Here is a 19,297-nt window from a genome sequence, read left to right as displayed (position 1 = left end):
TGGCTTGAACTTGCACTGGTCTTAAGAGCATAGCTTTATGCTGCTGTTGAATTAAGTTACGCTGTCTAAAAAAACTCCTCAAAAAATGTATCATTACTCCTAGACAGCCTAACTTTGAGTTGTATTGATGGTATAAATTTACGCTGCTGTGAGAGTACGCGTTAACCTCTTTGGACTAAAATGTTTTCTTCCTGAAAGATGTAACTATAGCCTTGGGCAGCGTAAACTTACACTGCCTTTCAAGGTGTGAATTTATGCTAGAGAGAGTGTAACGTTTACACTGTTTTGGACTGAAAATAGGCTATTAAAAGGTGCAACTAAAGTCTTGGGCAGCATAAACTTACACTACCTCTCAAAGTGTAACTTTACACTAGTGCGAAAGTAACGTTTACACTGTTTGTCGTAGACTAAAACATAGTCTTGGCCAGCGTAAACTTGCACTGCCTATCATGCTGTAACTTTACACTGGTGCGAGAGTAAAGTTTACACTGCTTGTCGGGGACCTAAACATAGTCTTGGGCAGTGTAAGCACTGCCTTTCAAGGTGTAACTTTACACTAGAGAGAGTGCAACGTTTATACTGTTTGCCATGGACTAATATTTAGTCTGGAGCACAGAGCGTAATATTACCCCTCTTAAAGGTGTTAGCTAAGCGACAAGTGATTTACCCCCAAAAAGACAAAAATTACTCTTTTTTTTAGAGTGCAGCCTTCGTGGCATACTGGACGCGCCGCTCTCGAACGCTAAAGCCCTGGTTCGATTCCCGGCTTTGACGTCGATTTTTTGTACACTGAATCTGCCTGCACTCTGATTTTTACCCAGCCCCCGAATATTTCAGCGCATGCGTAGTACTATATAGGCTGTGCCAGGTGCTGCGAAATCGGCTTTGCATGGTGTATGAAGCTATCGCTTCCAAAAAAAAATTGTCAACTGAAGATCTTTCGGTCTTGGTGTATTTACAACCGCTATGAATCAGCATATTCTAATTATCGTACGCTGGCAATGCCTCGAACGCCCGCTCAGTCGTGTTTACTATTACATAGTAGGCGGCGCAAAGAAAAATTGACTGGCGGTTTAGCATCGCTGAGACGAAAGATTTCGCGAAAGCACATTTTTGCAGGCACACAGCACCTCCGCGGATCTGAAAGCGTCATTGAGATTGTATCGGGTGTGGCTATCACGCAAGGGTCCCGATAATGAGCCAACGCCTCTCTTTCTATGCCTTGCTGCAGCCGAAGCTTTAAATCGCAGTGTAACATCGCGTTGCTGTTGCTAGCGACGGCAAATGAGCGGTCCAAGTGATAAGATTCTTGGTCGGTTTTTATGAGGGTATGAGTGCTTTGCGCTAAAGGTCATGACAGATTGGTTTATGGTTTGGTTTATGGGTATTAACGTGCCAGAGCGACTCAGGCTATGAGGGACGCACCAGTGACGGGCTCCCGAAATTTCGACAAACTGCGGTTCATTAACGTCCACTGACATCACACAGTACACGGGCCTCTAAAATTTTCCCCCCATAAGAAATTCGACCTCCGCGGCCGGGATTAAACCCGCGTTCTTCGGGTCAGTAGTCGAGCGCCATAACCACTGGGCCACAGCGGCAGCAGAAAGTCATGGCAAAGTCACGCCACTCTGTCATTCACACTATGTTTCTAACATTGTTACAAGTACTCCATGCTGTTAGGATATTTCCGTTTTATGACTCCACAGGCATTATATATTCTGGCGCGAAATAAAGGTGGTCACTTGAACCCTAATCTACTGTAATTAAGCTGGTCTGCGCTGCTAAACTGCAGGAGAAGGCCGAAAGCAATCTGGCACCCATCAAAGTTATTTTATGGTGGACTATACATCAACAAAACAAGGCGTAAATTGGCCTGTCGAAGCCGAAACAATCCCGATAACATTCAAATTTTGCTATACTGGTCCATATTTAACGCTCACTTGTAGCCAAGCAGTTGGGACGGAACTCTGGCAGTTAGGAAGAGAGCGTAACGCTAGCAAAGAAAGGTGTTTGACGATATTGTGCTCGACGTAGCTCGGCGGCGGTGATAGCGGAAAGAGAGCTTGGCAGTAGCGGAAGAGCGGAATCAACGCCGCATTTGGCCGCGCTGGGTGTAAACGAGACTAAAGACTTTTGGAGATAAGGTGGCGTAAAGACCCAATGACAGCCTGAAACATTGCAGAAGTAGTAGCACGTGGCTGCAATCGTGCTAGTGGAACATGGTTGTCTGAGTCCGGAATCCGTCAGTAATCTCAAATCGCAAAGTTGTTCTAGCGTTTTCTTGTCTCCAACAGAGCGTAGTGAAATTGAAAACTGTTTTTATGTTCTCTCTAACCCTTCAAACATTCTACTCGACCCCATTTGCCTCATCTTAGAATACATTTTTAATCTTTGCTTTCTCCAGGAAGTTTTCAGAAAAGTCATGCAAGTTGCTAGGGTGGCAGTCATTTTTAAAAGAGGGGAGAAGAATAATTTTTCAAACTGCCACCCTATATAAATTCTGTCATTTTTTTTTTCAAAATGCCTCGAGAAAACTGCTGCACAAAAAGGATTGTGAATTTTTGTAATAAGCTTAGCTTACTTACACCACGACAACACGTGTTTAGAACAGGCTTTTCGACAGATACTGCGCTTTTAACTCAAAAAGAACTCATTTTAATATCTTTTGAACAACATCAATTACACTCTTGGGTAGGCGTTGGCCTCACACCTGCCATCATTCGAAAGTGGCCTCAGTACCGAGATTTCTACTGTCGGCCTGAGTGTGCGATATGTGAACGCGTGGACATTGAAGCCGACATTCACCACATACTGTGGAACTGCTCTGCTGTCAAGCCTACAATGATCCGGCACCTGAGTTAGCGGGTCTTTCACCGAGCAACCCCTGCTTCATATTTTGCCTGGATGCAGGGATCATACCATCGCTCTCTACTGGACTTCAAAATATCAGGTAGCGGTTTTTCCATTAATTTCATCGTTACTACACCTTTCATCACACTCTCGCCCATTGATGCCAAGAGACAATAAATGACGCTTTAAAAAAACTCTTGTATAATCATAGGTTAAATCTAAGGCGCTTGACTCCATAAATCATCAGACACTGCTTGCTAAACTCGAGCTATATGGCTTTGGTGGCGTTCGTTTTCGCATACTGAAGTCCTATTATAATCTCGCAAACAACAAGTTATAATAAACGATAATTATCCGATATAAAATAAGTGTCAGCGGGAGTATCGCAGGGAAGCTCGGTTTTCATCATTTACATCACCAACATCGTTTTCATTGATCGACGGGCAACTTTCATAACACATACCGAAGATACGAGCCTTTTTTTCACCTCTAGCAGTACGAAGGCCCTTACTGAAGAAGCAAGCAGGACCTTAGGCCTTTTACGTAACTGGTCAGTCATAAATTCGCTACCGATTAAAATAAAGAAAACGAAAGTCGTGCTTTTTACAGAAAGAAATAAATCGTGTAGTGTACTGACATTTCAATTTCCATTGGATCTGTCCCGGTGGAAGTTGTACCTGTCGTAAAAAGCTGAGGAGATTTTTTCGAAGAGTATATATCGTAGTCAATACATGTTGATAACACAGCTGACAAGTTATCAAAAAAGTCGGCATCCTGAGCAAGCTGCGCTATTTTCTCTCTCAACACATAAAACTGATGCTCTCTAAGTCGATGTTCGCTACTGTTTTAAACTATGATTTTACTGTCTGGGAAATACAGCATTTTCAGACCTAAACCTAGCTTCATATAATTCAAAAGAGGGCAATAAGAAGCATTGCTAACATTGCCAGCGACGTCTCCATTAAGCCTCTATTTAAATCGTTCAACATGACGTAAATATCTGAACTGTGTAGTAATAGCCTAACAAAGCAGTATTACAGAATTAATTAAAAAACATTTTCTTGACACTCAGCCTCACCTGAAAGGCAGAGAACACACTTACGCCATACGAAATCATGACGGGTGGTATATTCCACTGATACCAAACTATTACAGATGTCATATGCTCAGTCAGTACTTGCCATCATTGCTAAAATCTATTACTTAGTCTCATGAATTCTTTAGTTTCCTATTATTGCATTTTTAATGTTTTCATGTGCTTTTTTCTACGTGTATGTGTTTTATCTTTCCTCAAATGTCATTTGTTTGTTATATGGTTCAAATAAATAATATTTAACATATCTCTAATATTGTACGGTTCTGTAGGCGAGCAATCAAGCCTTAGGGGGAGTTTGCCTGCGCCCCTGACGTCTGGATGATGCAAATAAAATTTGATTGATTGAATGATGCCACTCCAATTTGCTAGTAAGAGCAATTAACACACTGCAAAAATCGTAAAGGTTTCTCTAGGGCTAGTTAGGTTTAAAAATGGAACATAATTGCTGCCACTATTTAATTATCAATATTTGACTATTTCATTATTTCATTATCTGTCTTAGCTCAAGATTGAAGTAGAAACCCCAGTAGCACAAGGTGGCGGGCCCATGCGGGTCCGACATGGGGCAATGAGGGCTGGTGGCTGCCCGCAATTAACCTACATGGGTCCCTCGTGGGCGCAGTGCTGCAAAAAAGGTTTGGGCTGCCCATTTTATGCCTGAGTGGGCCCCTCGTCAGCTACGCATGGGCTGAAAAAGAGCGGCCAGCCCACCTGGGTCCCACCACAGATACATGCGGGCAACAGTGCGGGCTCTATCATGACGAAGTGTGGGCAGCCCCTCTTGGGGCTGCCCGTGCAGCGCCTTGAGGGAGCCACGGTGGTTTTGTGTGGGCAGAGAGATAGTATTCCCGCCTTCGGCCTACATGGGTCCTGTGTGGAAAATACAGGGGCTAAACGTTGGGCTGCACAGCGGCGAAGCGTTGTAGGCATGCAGTTTGGGCTGCCTGAGCAACACCGACGTTGGTCCCGCATGGGCTAGGCGTGGGCACATTTGTCATTCCCGCATCTTCCCCGCCTCTATCCTGAACAGGGTATGAAAGGGCTAAGCATGGGCTGTATGCATGCCACCACAGATACATGCGGGCAACAGTGCGGGCTCTAGCATGGTTCAGTGTTGGCAGCCCCTCTTGAGGCTGCCCGTACAGCACCTTGAGGGAGCCACGGTGGTTTTGTGTGGGCAGAGAAATAGTATTCCCGCCTTCGGCCTACATGGGTCCCACGTGGAAAATACAGGGGCTAAACTTTGGGCTTCACAGTGGCGAAGCGTTGTAGGCATGCAGTTTGGGCTGCCTGAGCAACACCTACGTTGGTCCCGCATGGGCTAGGCGTGGGCGTATTTGTCATTCCCGCATCTTCCCCGCCTGTATCCTAACAGGGTATGAAAGGGCTAAGCATGGGCTGCATGCAGTTCGTGTGCATAAAAGATGGGGTTACATGATGGTTCCCTGCGGGCAACCCGGATAGGGGCTGTCCCTGCAGCACCCTCAAGGATCCAAGGAGGCTAGCTGCGTGTGGACAAACATCCAATATTGCCACCTACCGCCTATAAGGGTACTGCGTAGAAAATACATGGGCTGCACATGGGCACATATCTGCCATTCCCACATCTTCCCCGCCTATATATCTGCTGCAGGTAGAAAAGGGATTTGATTTGATTAGCTTCACGGAGGGCATGCAAAGTTGACATTCCATCAAGCCTGCCTTTATCACGGTGATAGCACATCAAATGAGTGAAGTACCAGATGAATAGATGCATATAAAGTGCTACCTGTGGCGACACAGAAAATCTCTACCATATATAGCATACCCTCCTTACAAATGCCACTTACAAATGCTTCTTGATAAATTACAGTTACTATAAGCAGCTAAAACTCCGAAGACATAGGCCATAAGTGTATTAGGTAGGGCATGAACATAATTAGTTGCATCGGTTGCAGCACTGTACTCTGATACTTGTGCATACCATATTCTCAACCCACAATCAATGGCTTTGAGAGCTAGCACAGATATGCAAGGGTCAATCGAAAAACACATTAACAAACTGCATTTCATTTTCATTTCATTACCCTACCTAAAACAATTTAGTCATGCTCACTTCATCATAATAGAGCATTTTTGAATCCATAAAAAATTTTGTCTTAAGTTTTAAAATGGGTTAAAGCCACAAAGCAACCAAAAAGTTCTTGCTTATTACGACATCACACAGCACAAGTAAACACTGATATGAAAATAACTGCTTGATGTGCTTAAAAAATGATGTTGGATGCAGGAACAGTGCCTACAAATGCATGCATATTGCAAACTCACAGTATAGTCAAAGTTCGAGTAGTGATGAAGCGAATGGATGTTTTGAAACGGCTCATTCCTGGTTGTCTGCTCTTTCACTTTAAGGCGTGCTTGTCAGTAGTTGAGTCAAGCCATGGAATTCATTAAACCTTTGAGAATAATGCTGTGGTTAAGTGCGATGTCAAGCATTAATTGGCTCCAAAAGTTGCTTGGGAGATCTGCCTTTTTTTTCACACCACAGTCATCAGGCATATATGTGTTGGATGATGAGTCATTGATGACAGCCATACACAAGGACAGCAGTCAAGCATATGGTGACCTGGTCATACTCTTTCATGCTTCCAATGAAACATCACAAGCATTCTAGCTCAGCTAGAGGGTACACCACGTGCTGTCGGATGGCAACGGCCAGCAATGAGTGATGACTACACCTGTTGGCTATAATTTTTCTGGCACTGCAGAGCATTCACTGTGTGCTCATTAGTGATGAACAGTGTTTTCTATATGCAAGTTCAAAGCATGCCTGAAAATTACTTTCGATCACCACGAGATCTCCGAGCTGTACACCAGGAGGCTTCTACGCATTGTCTCAAGAGCTTCGTTTTTCTTTTTCGCTGCTTTATCTATGACTGCTGTTAAGGTGATACATATATAAGTCGTGTTCAATGTTCTATACGAGCTCAAAATGCTTATCCTGCCCAGGAGGCAGTTATTTTTATATCAGTTTTAATTTTTTTTAATCTGACAGCAAAAACATCACATCTATTTCCTTACCTTATACATTTTGCCACAACATTATACAGCATAGTAACTGCAAAGAACAGGAATAAGAAGTGCCCCAAATAACAAAGGTGCCTTCAGGACCTTCCCACCCTTGCATTAGTCTTCGAGATGTACTTTCCAGTGTTAAGCATGCTGCATGACACTGGATACAGCATCTCAGACTCAAAGTGTGCACTAAGAAAGCCATTACATATTTTTCTCAGGAAATCTTATAAACAATGCAGCCCAAAAACACATAATTTGGCCACTATTATTGCTGTGAAGCATATGAGAGACAATAAAAACTAACATAAAATATCGGTACCCATAACCCACACCACTACACCATACATTACAGCAGTTTGAGATAGTAGGTGCAGTTACTGCCATGCCTTGCACGTTGCGCTTGAAAGCATATGTAACGTACTAAAACTTAGTTCATTGCAACACATTACATGTACTATCAAGATTACATCCATAAGAATTGAAGTTTCAGTTGAAAGATATTTCAGTGCTGGCAAAAGCAAGTAACCAAGACCCCACCACTCTTTCTGCCTTCAATAATTCCTGTGTAGCCTCATCTTTTTTCCTTAAAACATGTGCTCATGAAACAGCACATGTAGCAAGGAGTAGCGCAACCCTCAATCTGAACAATAATTAGCAGATAAGCCTATTTACACAGTACTCATTATTAGGAGGGTTTCATTCTGCAGTTATTTTTTCACTACATTTGCTTATTTGTACTTTATTTTTTTAGCAGAATATTAAAATACCCGACAAACACTGCGAGTGTGCGCAACTGAAGGATTTCAGTTGAAGGATTTCACGCTATTTGGTTTATTTATATCTTTCTACACTGCTTGATGTGCACTTTCGAAACCTTAAGGAAGTGGTGGCTGAGGGAGAGCTCGAGAAGAGCATTTAGAGTTGGTCATTAATTAATCCTTGTTGACAAAACGCAAAAAGTCAGCTATTTCTCCCTTTTTTAACAGCTGCTGTTAATGAACAACCTATAGATTATACCTTGCTGCATACTTTCCTGACCATGATTTCAGTTAGAATTGTCTGTCTTTGCTATGGGTAGCCTGGTTCATACCATCCAGATTACGGGAAGTGGGCTGCCAAATTGTGTAGCTCAGATTATGTTACGATATGCAGATCGTGAGAACAAGAAAGGAAAGTAAAGAAAGCAAAAAGTGAATTCTGGGGTTTAATGACTCAAAGAAATACATGGGCTGTGAGAGACGTGGCAGTGGATTAATTTAGGCCACCTCCGGTTCATTAACGTGTCATGCTAGGATGTTAAACCCCTCAATTTACACTTTATTTTCTTTTTTTTTGTGTTCCTTGTTGTCATGATCTCTATACCTTGGCATACATTAAAAGAAAAGGCCACGTAAAGGTTGGAGTAAAAGAAAAGACTTTGTTAGTGCTGGTTGACACATACGTTGATACTGCTGGATGCAATAAAAATGATGCATAATTTCACTCGTTGAGCTGCACAGCACAGTCAAATAAGATCAGGCAGTAATAATCAACTCATGGGTGTGAACATAACGAATGAAGGCTGGCGACTGTTTGCAAACCGTTGCTTACAACAGTCTATTTTTTATAGAATGTTTACTTCTAAGCAAGGACACATAAAGCAAAAGAAGGTAGCAAAGGTGTGGGCTATATCAGCACTTGTCATTTTGTGCTGCTGTCCTAAGGGCATAAGTTTAATCTTATTTTTTCATTCTTAAAGGCCGAAAGGCATATATTACACAACAAGGGGCTACAACTGGTGCAAATTCGTATATAGTATAGGCAGGAACAGTGAAGACGAACACTACAGACTATAAGATCTAAAAAAATGAACACACAAAAAGGCATCAAGAAACAAAACAAAAACACAGGAAAATATGCACGGCAGTATATGCAGTTGAAAGTCAATGAATGATTCATGGTAAGGCCGATGAAATATCCACTTTTTGGAAATGACTGGATAGCTTTACATGCTCCGGAGAGTTATCACTTCTGGAAAAAAAGAACTGTTCATTGCTAAAGTGTGGCACTTGATGCTGGCTATGGGGTGGCTGTGGCTAAGGTGACGACGTTTTTATCAGTGGTTCTAGCAGTGGGTCTCTTGTAGCTGGTGGTAGAAGGGGCTGTGCAGCAGGCAGAGCCAAGAGATGATGCGACATGACCCCAGTGTGGGGCGAGAGATGGAGCACTGAAGTGCAGTGATACTGATTTCTCTCAAGTGTTCTGAAGTGATAAAACTGCCTGCGTGATGTTGGATGGCCTCAAGTTCCAAAATGCAGTGTATGCTTGAAATGTAGGATTCATAGATGATGCAAAATCAAGTTTACGGCGTATGAACATTTGACAAACCAGTTTTGCACTTCGGGAAGTACCGATTTGAGGCTATACTTGAGATAACCTAACTTTTGAGGCATTGGAACATATTGTTTGGACATGGGTTATCCAAAACAGAGATGTCTTATATAACCCAAGGCACTTCTATAATGATGTTTGAGGAGCAGGAGCTAGGCATACCACAGCTGCACATACTGAAGCCAATGAAATACAGAGACCCCGTCTAAGAGGGGAGAGGGTGTTGTTCAAGATTTAGAGTGTCTTACAACATTTTGTCGCCACCATCATCAGAGCAGGTCGTCAAGAAGGTGCACGCAAGAAGCCATAGTGTTTGACCAGAACCATAAACATGGGGTTTGCTGCCTATACTATTTATGATGGAGAGGAAATACAACATTAAAAAATGCAAACCATGATGGTGAGGAAACACAATACTCAAAAATACATTTTTACTAAATATATTGCAGGAGTAAGACTCAAAATATACTTCTCCTAACCACGTTTCTAATCACTATTAAGGCGAGAAAATATACCTTAAAATGCACTGCTACTGTGACACACTTACAGCTATGATGGAGAGGAAAAACAGTGCTCAAAATACATTTCTACTAATTACATTTCTACTCGCTATGAAGGAGAGAATATTCACACACTTCTACCATATGATACACTTGTAGCTATCATTGAGAGGGAATGCAGTCCTGAAAAATAAGCTTTTACTAAATATGGCACGCTAACTCAAAACAGATAACAATGATTGACTTTTAGTGATTGTGATGAAGGAGCGGCAATACAACAAACCCTGACTTCCACACAATTTTCACACATTTGGACTGAAAACAGTCCACAGACCACATCCTAATGTCAGGTGAAGCACTGTCTGTGCGGAAAATCTGTAACTTTTCTGACGAAAGTGGAAGAGAGAAGAAGCTCCGGGAGCGAAGATGCTCATGGCCAAAAATAAACTGTGGGGTCAGCTTTGTCACACTGATGATGCAGCCATTGCTTAATAAACAGCATGAGTCTTTCTCCGCACCAGCTTTCAAAGAAGATACGTCTGTTGGAGGCGCTCTCAATGGCAATTCTCTGGGTGAATTACCCAATTCTGATAGCCTCCGGCTCACCTGTTCAAGAGGATTTTTGTTGCTGCGCAACAACCTCTTAATTTGCCCCAAGCAGTTCTCAAACGGAAAGGCGCTGACATTGTCCAGCGGCCCATAAATCAGACAATCATCAGCAATGTGGCACATCATGTGTACATTGTACACCAGAAACTCTGGTCCATACAGCTTTCCAGAATGCTGTGCAAAATATTGCAGCAAGTATGAAGCAAACCTGTTCATTTCTATGCAAAGATTGTCACTGAGGAGAATTCGAACAGCCACATGAAGACATAGAAAGTGCTTGTAGGGGTCACTTTTTAACAAATCCCTGAACAGCACAGGACCGGTGTAAAGAAGAAAAGACCTGAATTCTACTGCCTTCCATCGATCCAGTTCCTCCAGGGTTCTAGGCTGGCGAGCAAATTCTGATGGCAGGCTAGTTTCCTCAAGTCTTGCACTCAGAATGCTACGCTGCTGTGCACTGAGGAGATAAGGTAATGGACCAGACACCCAAGTCTGCAGCAGCTTCCGGACGACTCCCAAACACACTGTATGCATGTAGTCCAAGGGAAAGTGTTTGATCATGTTGACGCCTAGCTCAAGCAGAGGACTTGTGGCGTGGTGATGGCCTGCCTCAGCCATTGCGCGAAAAGACTCATCTGTGCGGTTTACAAAAGCAGCACACACTGGAAATGTTTGTCTCCGTTCAATCCTTTCACCTTTCTGAGTGCAGCGATCGCATCCGTAATAGCCAGTATGTCCCTTTGCGCACTTGACATATGAGCGTGCCGGAGCATCGCATATTACAGCAGCAAGAGAAACACTGTGGCGCACGCCCTTGATGACCATGCCGAAGGCCTCCAGGGTTTTCATTTCATCCAGAAATGGCCTCAAAAACTGTTCAATATTTGATGGCTTCTTTTTCCCACAGTGAATGGTGACAACAAAGGGCCTACTGTCAATCGCATTAGCCACAGCACAGAGCAGGACCCAGAAGCTCACCGAGGAACTTTTGAATATGGGCAGTCCATCGATGTTGATGTGGAGGTCTACCTTTGCACCTGCAGGATCCCGAAGGCCTTTTTCAACTATTTCAGCCACTTGACCTCCAAGGCCAAAATGCACACTGTTGTTCTGCACATTCACTTTCCGCTCGGTCTTGAGTAAAGTGCGAGCGTCACGAGGCACTGAATGCCCTAGTCGGCGCAAAAGAAGGCACAGGTCATTAATGGCCACATGTGAAAGACAGTGCTTGAGTGCTATGTTTGCTAGCTCTCGAGCCGCATCTATCACCGAAGGGGTGGCTTCTCCATCGGTGGTCATGGAATGCTCCTCAAATGCTCGGTGGTCGCGGTCATCTGAATGCTCCTCGGATAACCACGAACCCTCAGAAGCGTCCAGGCATTCCGTAGAAGTGGTGGATTCTGAGTCCACATTAAGACTGGGTGGCACATATGGAGGGCTGAGCCGTCCTCTCGAAGCTTCAAAGCATTCCTGAGGCCTTTTGCCTCTCTCTGCACTTCCGGCACTCGTATCGCGGCCTTCGCGTGTCGTCGTAGGAGACCCGTGACGTTCGTCTTCAACGGGGAAAGAAACAGCCTGGAAAAATTTGTCAACTTCACGGTTGAGCCGTCGGTATTTCTGCCATTTACTTGCCATTGCAGCCAATTGAAGCGCGCATATAAATTCCCTTATTTGTTAAGAAGAGAGCTAGCGCTGCCGGTTGTCAGATATTTCAATGCACGTACGATTGCTCGACCGGTCCAACCATAGCCTCCTCTATTTTTTTCATGCCCACTCAACCGCGGGGAACGCCGTTTTTATGCGCCGTTCGCGCTAGTACGCGAAGCTGCCGACGAGTGGCGCGCGCAACCCTAGATGAAGCAGACGACGCGGCAGGAGTTGCACGCAGCGTAAAACGCGGCGCGCAATTCTGCTACTGTGTATTCTCCTCTTATTTTGGTAAGAGTGAAATGCGGGCACGATCATTAAAGTAGTGCTAAGTTGTTATTGTTAAGCCATGTGCACATGTACTTTAATAAAAGCTGCTCATCAAGGAAATTATGAAAGCGGCGGCCAGGCACACAGATCGAACGTTGCTGCAGTACCGAAATGAACTTCTCAGTTTTCAGCTTTATCGACGGTAATTCTCAGTGTGCTTCTTTGTACAGAACACGCATTCTCAGCACAAGTCGTATCTGAACCAATATATAAGCAGAAACATTAAGGAAGCATTTTTGTGAGCGATAAGTGAATGGAAAAAATTTACTGTAGTAGTGAGAATAAAACATACATGCGCAAAAAAGTTTTCACAACTTTAACAGCTTTCTAGATAGAGGCTTTGAAGTGAGCGGTTTCACTACGTAGTTCCTGTCAGTCACTGATAAGGCATAGTTCACAAAAACAGGCCGTAAAAACTTTGTGCAGATGAGCTTCAGAAGCTGGCCGTGGTGATCACTGCAAGCAAGCTCACATTTGAGTGCTCCATGTTCTGCAAGAGCATCAACTGCATTGTTGACTGCAGCTTGCAGGGGTTTTGCTAAAAATCTTCTTTTGTTGAGCAACACCTCGACGTAGTTCTTCAGGGCGTACAGAACGTACACAAACTGCATTGAAGGATAAAGGAGGCCTCCTCTGTCCTGATGACGGATCAAACTGTCACTGGGCGCAGATGAGGCTGATCGAGTAAGAAGAGCAGTGCAGCTGCTGCAAGTTGATTGTCTGTCTTGGGGAGGTTTCCCTTTGTGCTGTTGATGTTGTTCGGGGTTGTTTTAATGTGCCAGGATTCGAGGAAGCGCGTGTTTGCTAACTTGTTCCGTCACCGAGTATGCTGGTTTCGTCGAAGTTTTTTGTGTGTCTTATGAATGTTCAATTACAGGACTGCGCTCCCTTGCATAGTTGCGGACGTCGTTTTTTTGTTGCCGAATTCTTTCTTTTATATATTGTTGGTTTCACCGATGTAGCTTGCGTCGCAGTCGGCGCAATGAATTTTGTAGATAATGCCTTGGGCTCTTTTTCTCCGTGGCCGATTTTAGAACACCTAGTAAGCAAGCACAGCAGTGCTTGTAGGCTTGGGCGCAACCTGGAGACCACCCTTTGCTCAGGATTCGGGCGATGGTTTTGCTGGCACTTAGGCATAAGGCAGAGTGACGTATTTTTTTTTGTGGTGGCGTTGACAGTTATGCGTAGATTTCTCGGCAGTGAGCACAATGCATGATCCCTCAGAGACAGCCAGGGAGTGTTCTGCCATCGCGCTCCTTTCCCTGTTAATGAACAGGGCAGAATACTGCGAGGCATATGAACAAGGTTGGTTTCGAGTGAAGTATTGCAAAAATTTGAAAGAAGAATTAAGACACACAAGAAAAAAAATTGATGTCGAGGCGCTCGGCGCATGCTGACTCACAATTAACTAGCGTTTATTTTCCGGATGATATAAAAGAGCGCTCCTCTTTGTTTTAGCCATGGATTGGCAATGGCTTAGGACGAGTTGGTCATTTGCGAAGTAGGCAAAGCCCTCGTTTATTCCGCGGCCGCCGAAGCCCCTGCAGGCGGCCGCAACTACGCGCACGCCCATCCATCAAAGAGAAACACGGCGGAGTCAGAGGGCGCTTCAGCAGCCTTCGACCAGGAATGGAAAAAAATAGAGGAGGCTTTGGTCCAACCAGCCTTTCGCCGCCACGCCCAGCCGTTCGCAGCTGTTCTGTCGTTGACTGCGTTCATGCTGTTTCAAGTACAATCAAAACTTTTTTTTTAAAGGGAGCTCGGAAGCTCTTGTCGCTAAGGGTAACCGGCCCATTTCAGTCGTGTCGTTTTCGGCTATTGCTATGCAATGCGCTCGCGCATCGTCTGCTGCGCTGATATGACAGCGCGCGCCTGCTTGAATTCAATTCGTGAAAAATTGTTCTGTCACCTTTAAGTTCGTTTGTCTGAGGGTCGTTATTTGAAAACAGTGTTTGGCTGCAGCTAATACTGAAATCTTGGGCGCTGAAAAAGCTCTGTTGCGTGCTGTTTGCTCATGTAACAGACGACGCAAGCCGGAAGGGCATGCGCTAAGTAGCACGTAAAGCCGTTAGACTGCTTCCAAAGCGATACCTGATCCCACGTTTTCTTCGTAAAGTTTTTGAGAGTTACCATTGTCGCCACCGAAGCCACAGTTGGCGCCTGAAAATGTGGAGCTGTGCCATGTGGTTTCATCATTTGATCGGCCGCGCATTTTCCTGCAGCACCGTTTCGCGAGTCGCAGTGTTGACGCTCAACTTGAGCGGTACGCGCGAAAAATGCGCCCTGCTGTCAGTGCCATCAGTTAAGTAACGTGAGGCGCTGCACCATCTGCCTGAAGATAGCACTGCGCGGAGCACCTCAGCGCAACGGGTCTTCAATCCTTCTTTTAACTTTCTATCTCCCGCATTCCTTCCCTTTTTTTTCAACTTATACCTCATGGCACACTTTTCGAATAAAAAAAGAAGATATAGGAGTTCATGTATTCAATAACGGTGCGTTGTGACCCAAAACTTACTCCAACTCGAAAAGGAAAGCATTTATTGTGGAGTCCCACTTCCTCATGGCAGTAAAGCGAAAGGTGGTAGTGGTTTCATTTTCGCATACTTTCGCGAAAGGGGATTTTTTGCAAAATGTTTAGCTACGTCCTTGTCAGTAACAATGAATGCGTAGTTGAAGAGGAGTGGCCTCAGGAAAAGAACCTATTCATGAGCTTAAGCCTGTGCTCGTTGCTGCCATCGCTCTTGCACTTAGCAATTAACTGTGAAGCACAAAGAGCTGGGGCAGCGTGCTCTATTAATGTAGTGAGAAGCTTTTGCAATGTATCATCTTCCTGCAGGGTGCGGTCACCAAAAGCTCTTGTTGTGTCGAGAACGGGGAGAAGTTGATCCGGCGGGTAGAGCAGCCCATCTCGGTCTTGGCTGCGGGTGAACTGAAAGAGTGGCTGGTTGCTAACCTGCTTCGTACACAAAGTAAGGCAGTTCTCGCATTCTATATGCACGCCGACAACTCGTGCAATGTAACCGCCCACATAAGCGGTAGCCGAGTACTGAAGCGATGGCAGGTGCTGTGGCAAAATTGTGGTAGTAAGCCTCTGAAGCACCAATCTTTCTCTCAACAGCCTCGGCGCTGTTTGCACAGTCGACGCCAGGGGAAGCTTTGGAGCCGAAGTAAAAGTTGGTTGCGCATAAGAGAGGAGATCAGCGGGTATGAGCCTTGACATCGAAGCACATTAATATTGGATGCTGAATTAGACGCCGCGATCATGGTCTTCAGGATCTAAAAACCGTCCAGCACAATGATGGAAGCTTGCATGCATCTTGGCGGCTAGGCTTTTGCAATGTTGCGTAACACTGTAGAGACCACAGGTAGCGACTGCTGCTGTAGTTGCGCGAAAGCCGGCGAAAGTAGTTGTTGACCTTAGACCTTACAAAAGATGGCATTTTTATTCACCTTGACGACACGCACGCGGGGGTGGAACACCGGTACGTCGGTTCTAATGCAAGTGGAGCATGGAGTGAAAAGGAAGAACGTTTGAATGAAAAAAAAATGTAACGGTAGTTGAGGCGGCGGGAAGCAGCGGAGGTAGCGGAGGCGCCACGGGCGAGCAAGCCCGCGCGGCAAGCTTGAACCATGAAACGCTTGAACTAGGTTTTAGCACTGAAAAATCGTTTTTAAATGCAAAACCTTGCGATCGTTTTCATTCAGCATCTGGAAATGCCGCAGTTAGTGCACAACAAAATTTCCCAATGCCTCAAAATTATCCCAAAATTATCCGATTCCCCCACTCCTTACCCATGTGTGCGTTTTGCATCAGCAATGCACCCTGGGCAATCCCCCCCTTCAATCCCCATTCAGTGTGAGGACATCATCATCATCATCACCACCACCACCACCACCACCATCATCATCATCATCATCATCATCATTTTATGCTTGCCACGCGTTCTGCCGCCCGTTATATCAGTCTCTACTCCCAGCAAGTCTGGTATAATGATTCGTTACATCTATTAAATGTGTAAGCATGATAGGCGGCCTACTGTTTCGTTGATGCCGCTCGAGACTGTGTTACATTTGTGAATGAGGCACGATTCACAGCTCTCGCGGTCATAATGTGTTTTGAACCCCGATTGGAGTGCAATAGTTGGAAAGTTATCGAATAGGTGTCCAAGGTTGTTGATGTGTTTTTAAAGTGGGAGATTTGGCTGTGTGATCTGTGGTTGATGATGTTAATTCTGAACAGTGTGACTGTTTTCCATGCACTGAGCTTTACAGGTGCCACGTACATTCCAGGAGGCAGACAACATTAGCGCTGTCGCATGAGAAGTTACATTTAATTTGAAATGAGGAGGATGACGCTGTGCTTTTAGCACTAGCAGTTGTCATCATCGAACAGAGTTTGCACCTAGGTTTATTGCATGGCGCAGATCATCTGAAACTATATATATATAATCACCTTGGTTTCGGTGACTGTTGGTTTCCTTCACACACACACACACACACACACGCGCGCGCACGCACGCACGCACGCACGCACGCACACACACACACACACACACACACACACACACACACACACACACACACACACACACACACACACACACACACACACACACACACACACACACACACATACACACACACACACACACACACACACACACACACACACACAGCGAGCGGTGAAGAACGCGATTTTTTGAACGGCGAAGAACGCGTTGATTTTGCTCTGACCCATCGCGATGGCTCAGTGGTTAGGGCGCGCGGCTACACATCCGGAGTACCCGTGTTCGAACCCCACTGCGGCGGTAGCGTTTCGATGGCGAAACGCAAAGGCGCCCGTGTGCTGTGCGATGTCAGTGCACGTTAAATATTCACAGGAGGTTAAAATTATTTAGGATCCCTCCAATACGACACCTCTTCCTTCCTTCAGTCCCTCCTTTATTCATTCCCTTATGGCGCGGTTCTGACTTTATGGGTCCAGATGTACGCCGAGATGTTACGCAAACACTGCGCCATTTTCTTCCCCCCAAAACCATTTTCATTTTCCGCCATATTTGTTTACATTTTTTGTATTGTTGCCTGGCCTGATTTTTGTATTCCTTTTAGGTGAAGAAAAAAGAATGCCTTCGAGTGTCTTCAGAGCAGTTAAGTATAATTTAATACAGATTACACTCATACGCCTGTTTGTGCGTACTGTTACTCCTTTCTGAAAAAAAAAGCCAGGTGTAAAAAAATAGGGGGGCGGGGGGGAGAAGCACCGTGGCGCCACCTGTCAACCAACGCGGGCGCTTAAGAAGAAAAGCGCGCGCTTCCCTTGCTTCCCTCGACACCAGCCGGCCGTGCGCTGTGTTAGCTCTCTGTGCGTAAGTGCGGTGCACGAGACAGCACGCGGTCGCTTGATTTCGGCTATTTCAGTCGCCTGTTGGCCACCGCACGCTCATCTCTGCCCGACGATGGAGCGCCGTGGAAGAAATGGGTAAGTGTTATTAAGAGCAGGCTATTATATACATGTTGTTCGCCACTCCTTGTGCACTATTTCAGCGTGTGAATGGTTATTACCTGAAAGTAGTATATAGCACGTGTACTACGGAGAATAAATTCTCTTTATGGTTTATGGCGGTTTAACATTCCAAAGCGACTCCGGCTATGAGGGATGCCGTAGCGAAAATTTCGAAACCACGTGCCACTGACATCGCGCGGTGCACAGGCCTCTAGCATATCGCCTCCATCGAAATTCGACCGCCGCGGCCGGAATCGAACTCGCGTCTTTCGGGTCAGCAGCCGAAATCTAGCACTGTTACCGGATTCCGTTGGGCGATGCCTTTCGCTCCCGCCGCTGTGGATCAGCGGTTAAGGCTCTCGTCTACTAAGCCGGAGTGCCCAGGTTCGAGCCCGACCGCGGCGGCAGCGTTTCGATGGAGGCGAAACGCAAAAGGCGCCCGTGTGCTGTGTGACGTCGGTGCACGTTTTAAGATTCCAAGGTGGCCGAAATTTACCCGGAGACCTCCACTACGGCACCTCTTTCTTCTTTTGTTCTCTCAGTTCCTCCAACTGTTTTCTCATTTTTGCTTGTCCTTGAAGAGCCTCCGCGTGCACGTAACCAACCAGAAAGATCATTAAATCGAATTGGAACCAGCTGGAAAAGTCAGCAACATAACTGGTTCCAACAGATTCAGTTAGATTCCACTTAGAACCAATATAGTTTTTAAGCTAGGCAATATCTTATATTGCAGCTATGTTACAAACTGTTACCTGCAAACCTGTATATTTGGCTGTGGTGCCATGCCATTCACTGCCGAACAGTATGCTTTGGAGGCTAGTTTTGACCATTATTCTCGGTTTAAACCACACAAACATAGCACCACGAAAGACTTGTTCAAAACCCAAATGATTGCCAGTGCTCATTAGATCTTTTGTCTTGTTTACATCTTTTGAATGTTATACAGTTTAAAGCAATGTATTGCTAAGTTGTGTTGTTTCGTACAAAATCATTTTTCGAAGTTTAATCACATTGCTGAGATTTGTAGGATATGCACTGTCAAAATTGGGGTATTGAATCCTCGTCCGTAATACATTCACTGGAGGCTAAACACCTCCTCTAATGCTGCTGTTACTTGTTCTATGCCTGCCTAATCCACCCGACTTAAGGGATTTTTTTCTCTGTGAATGCAGAAAACACATTGCGGATGCCTGTGCTCTCCATCTCTACTACCTTTGTTCTTTGCATTGTGTTGCCACAATGGAGCAGCAAATAGCCCATCACTTTTGTACTCTCTACATAGCTGTCATTCTTCCCCAGTATTTTTCCTTTGCATTGAAGTCATTTTGATACCCA

At 45.0% G+C, this 19,297-nt stretch overlaps 1 protein-coding gene across 1 annotated transcript in view; it reads left to right on the top strand.

Moving 5' to 3' along the window:
- Positions 1-19,297, top strand: part of LOC144102625 (uncharacterized) — a 98,364-nt gene that overhangs the window by 57,973 nt on the left and 21,094 nt on the right. The window contains exon 2 of the mRNA XM_077635845.1: positions 15,296-15,428. Within this exon, the coding sequence (XP_077491971.1) occupies positions 15,296-15,428 (133 nt within the window). The remainder of the gene's footprint in view (positions 1-15,295; positions 15,429-19,297) is intronic.

The sequence above is a fragment of the Amblyomma americanum genome, chromosome 8 (assembly GCF_052857255.1).
Source record: "Amblyomma americanum isolate KBUSLIRL-KWMA chromosome 8, ASM5285725v1, whole genome shotgun sequence".
Taxonomy (NCBI): domain Eukaryota; kingdom Metazoa; phylum Arthropoda; class Arachnida; order Ixodida; family Ixodidae; genus Amblyomma; species Amblyomma americanum.
Note: the sequence above shows the minus strand (reverse complement) of the source record. Positions and strands in the feature narration are given on the sequence as shown.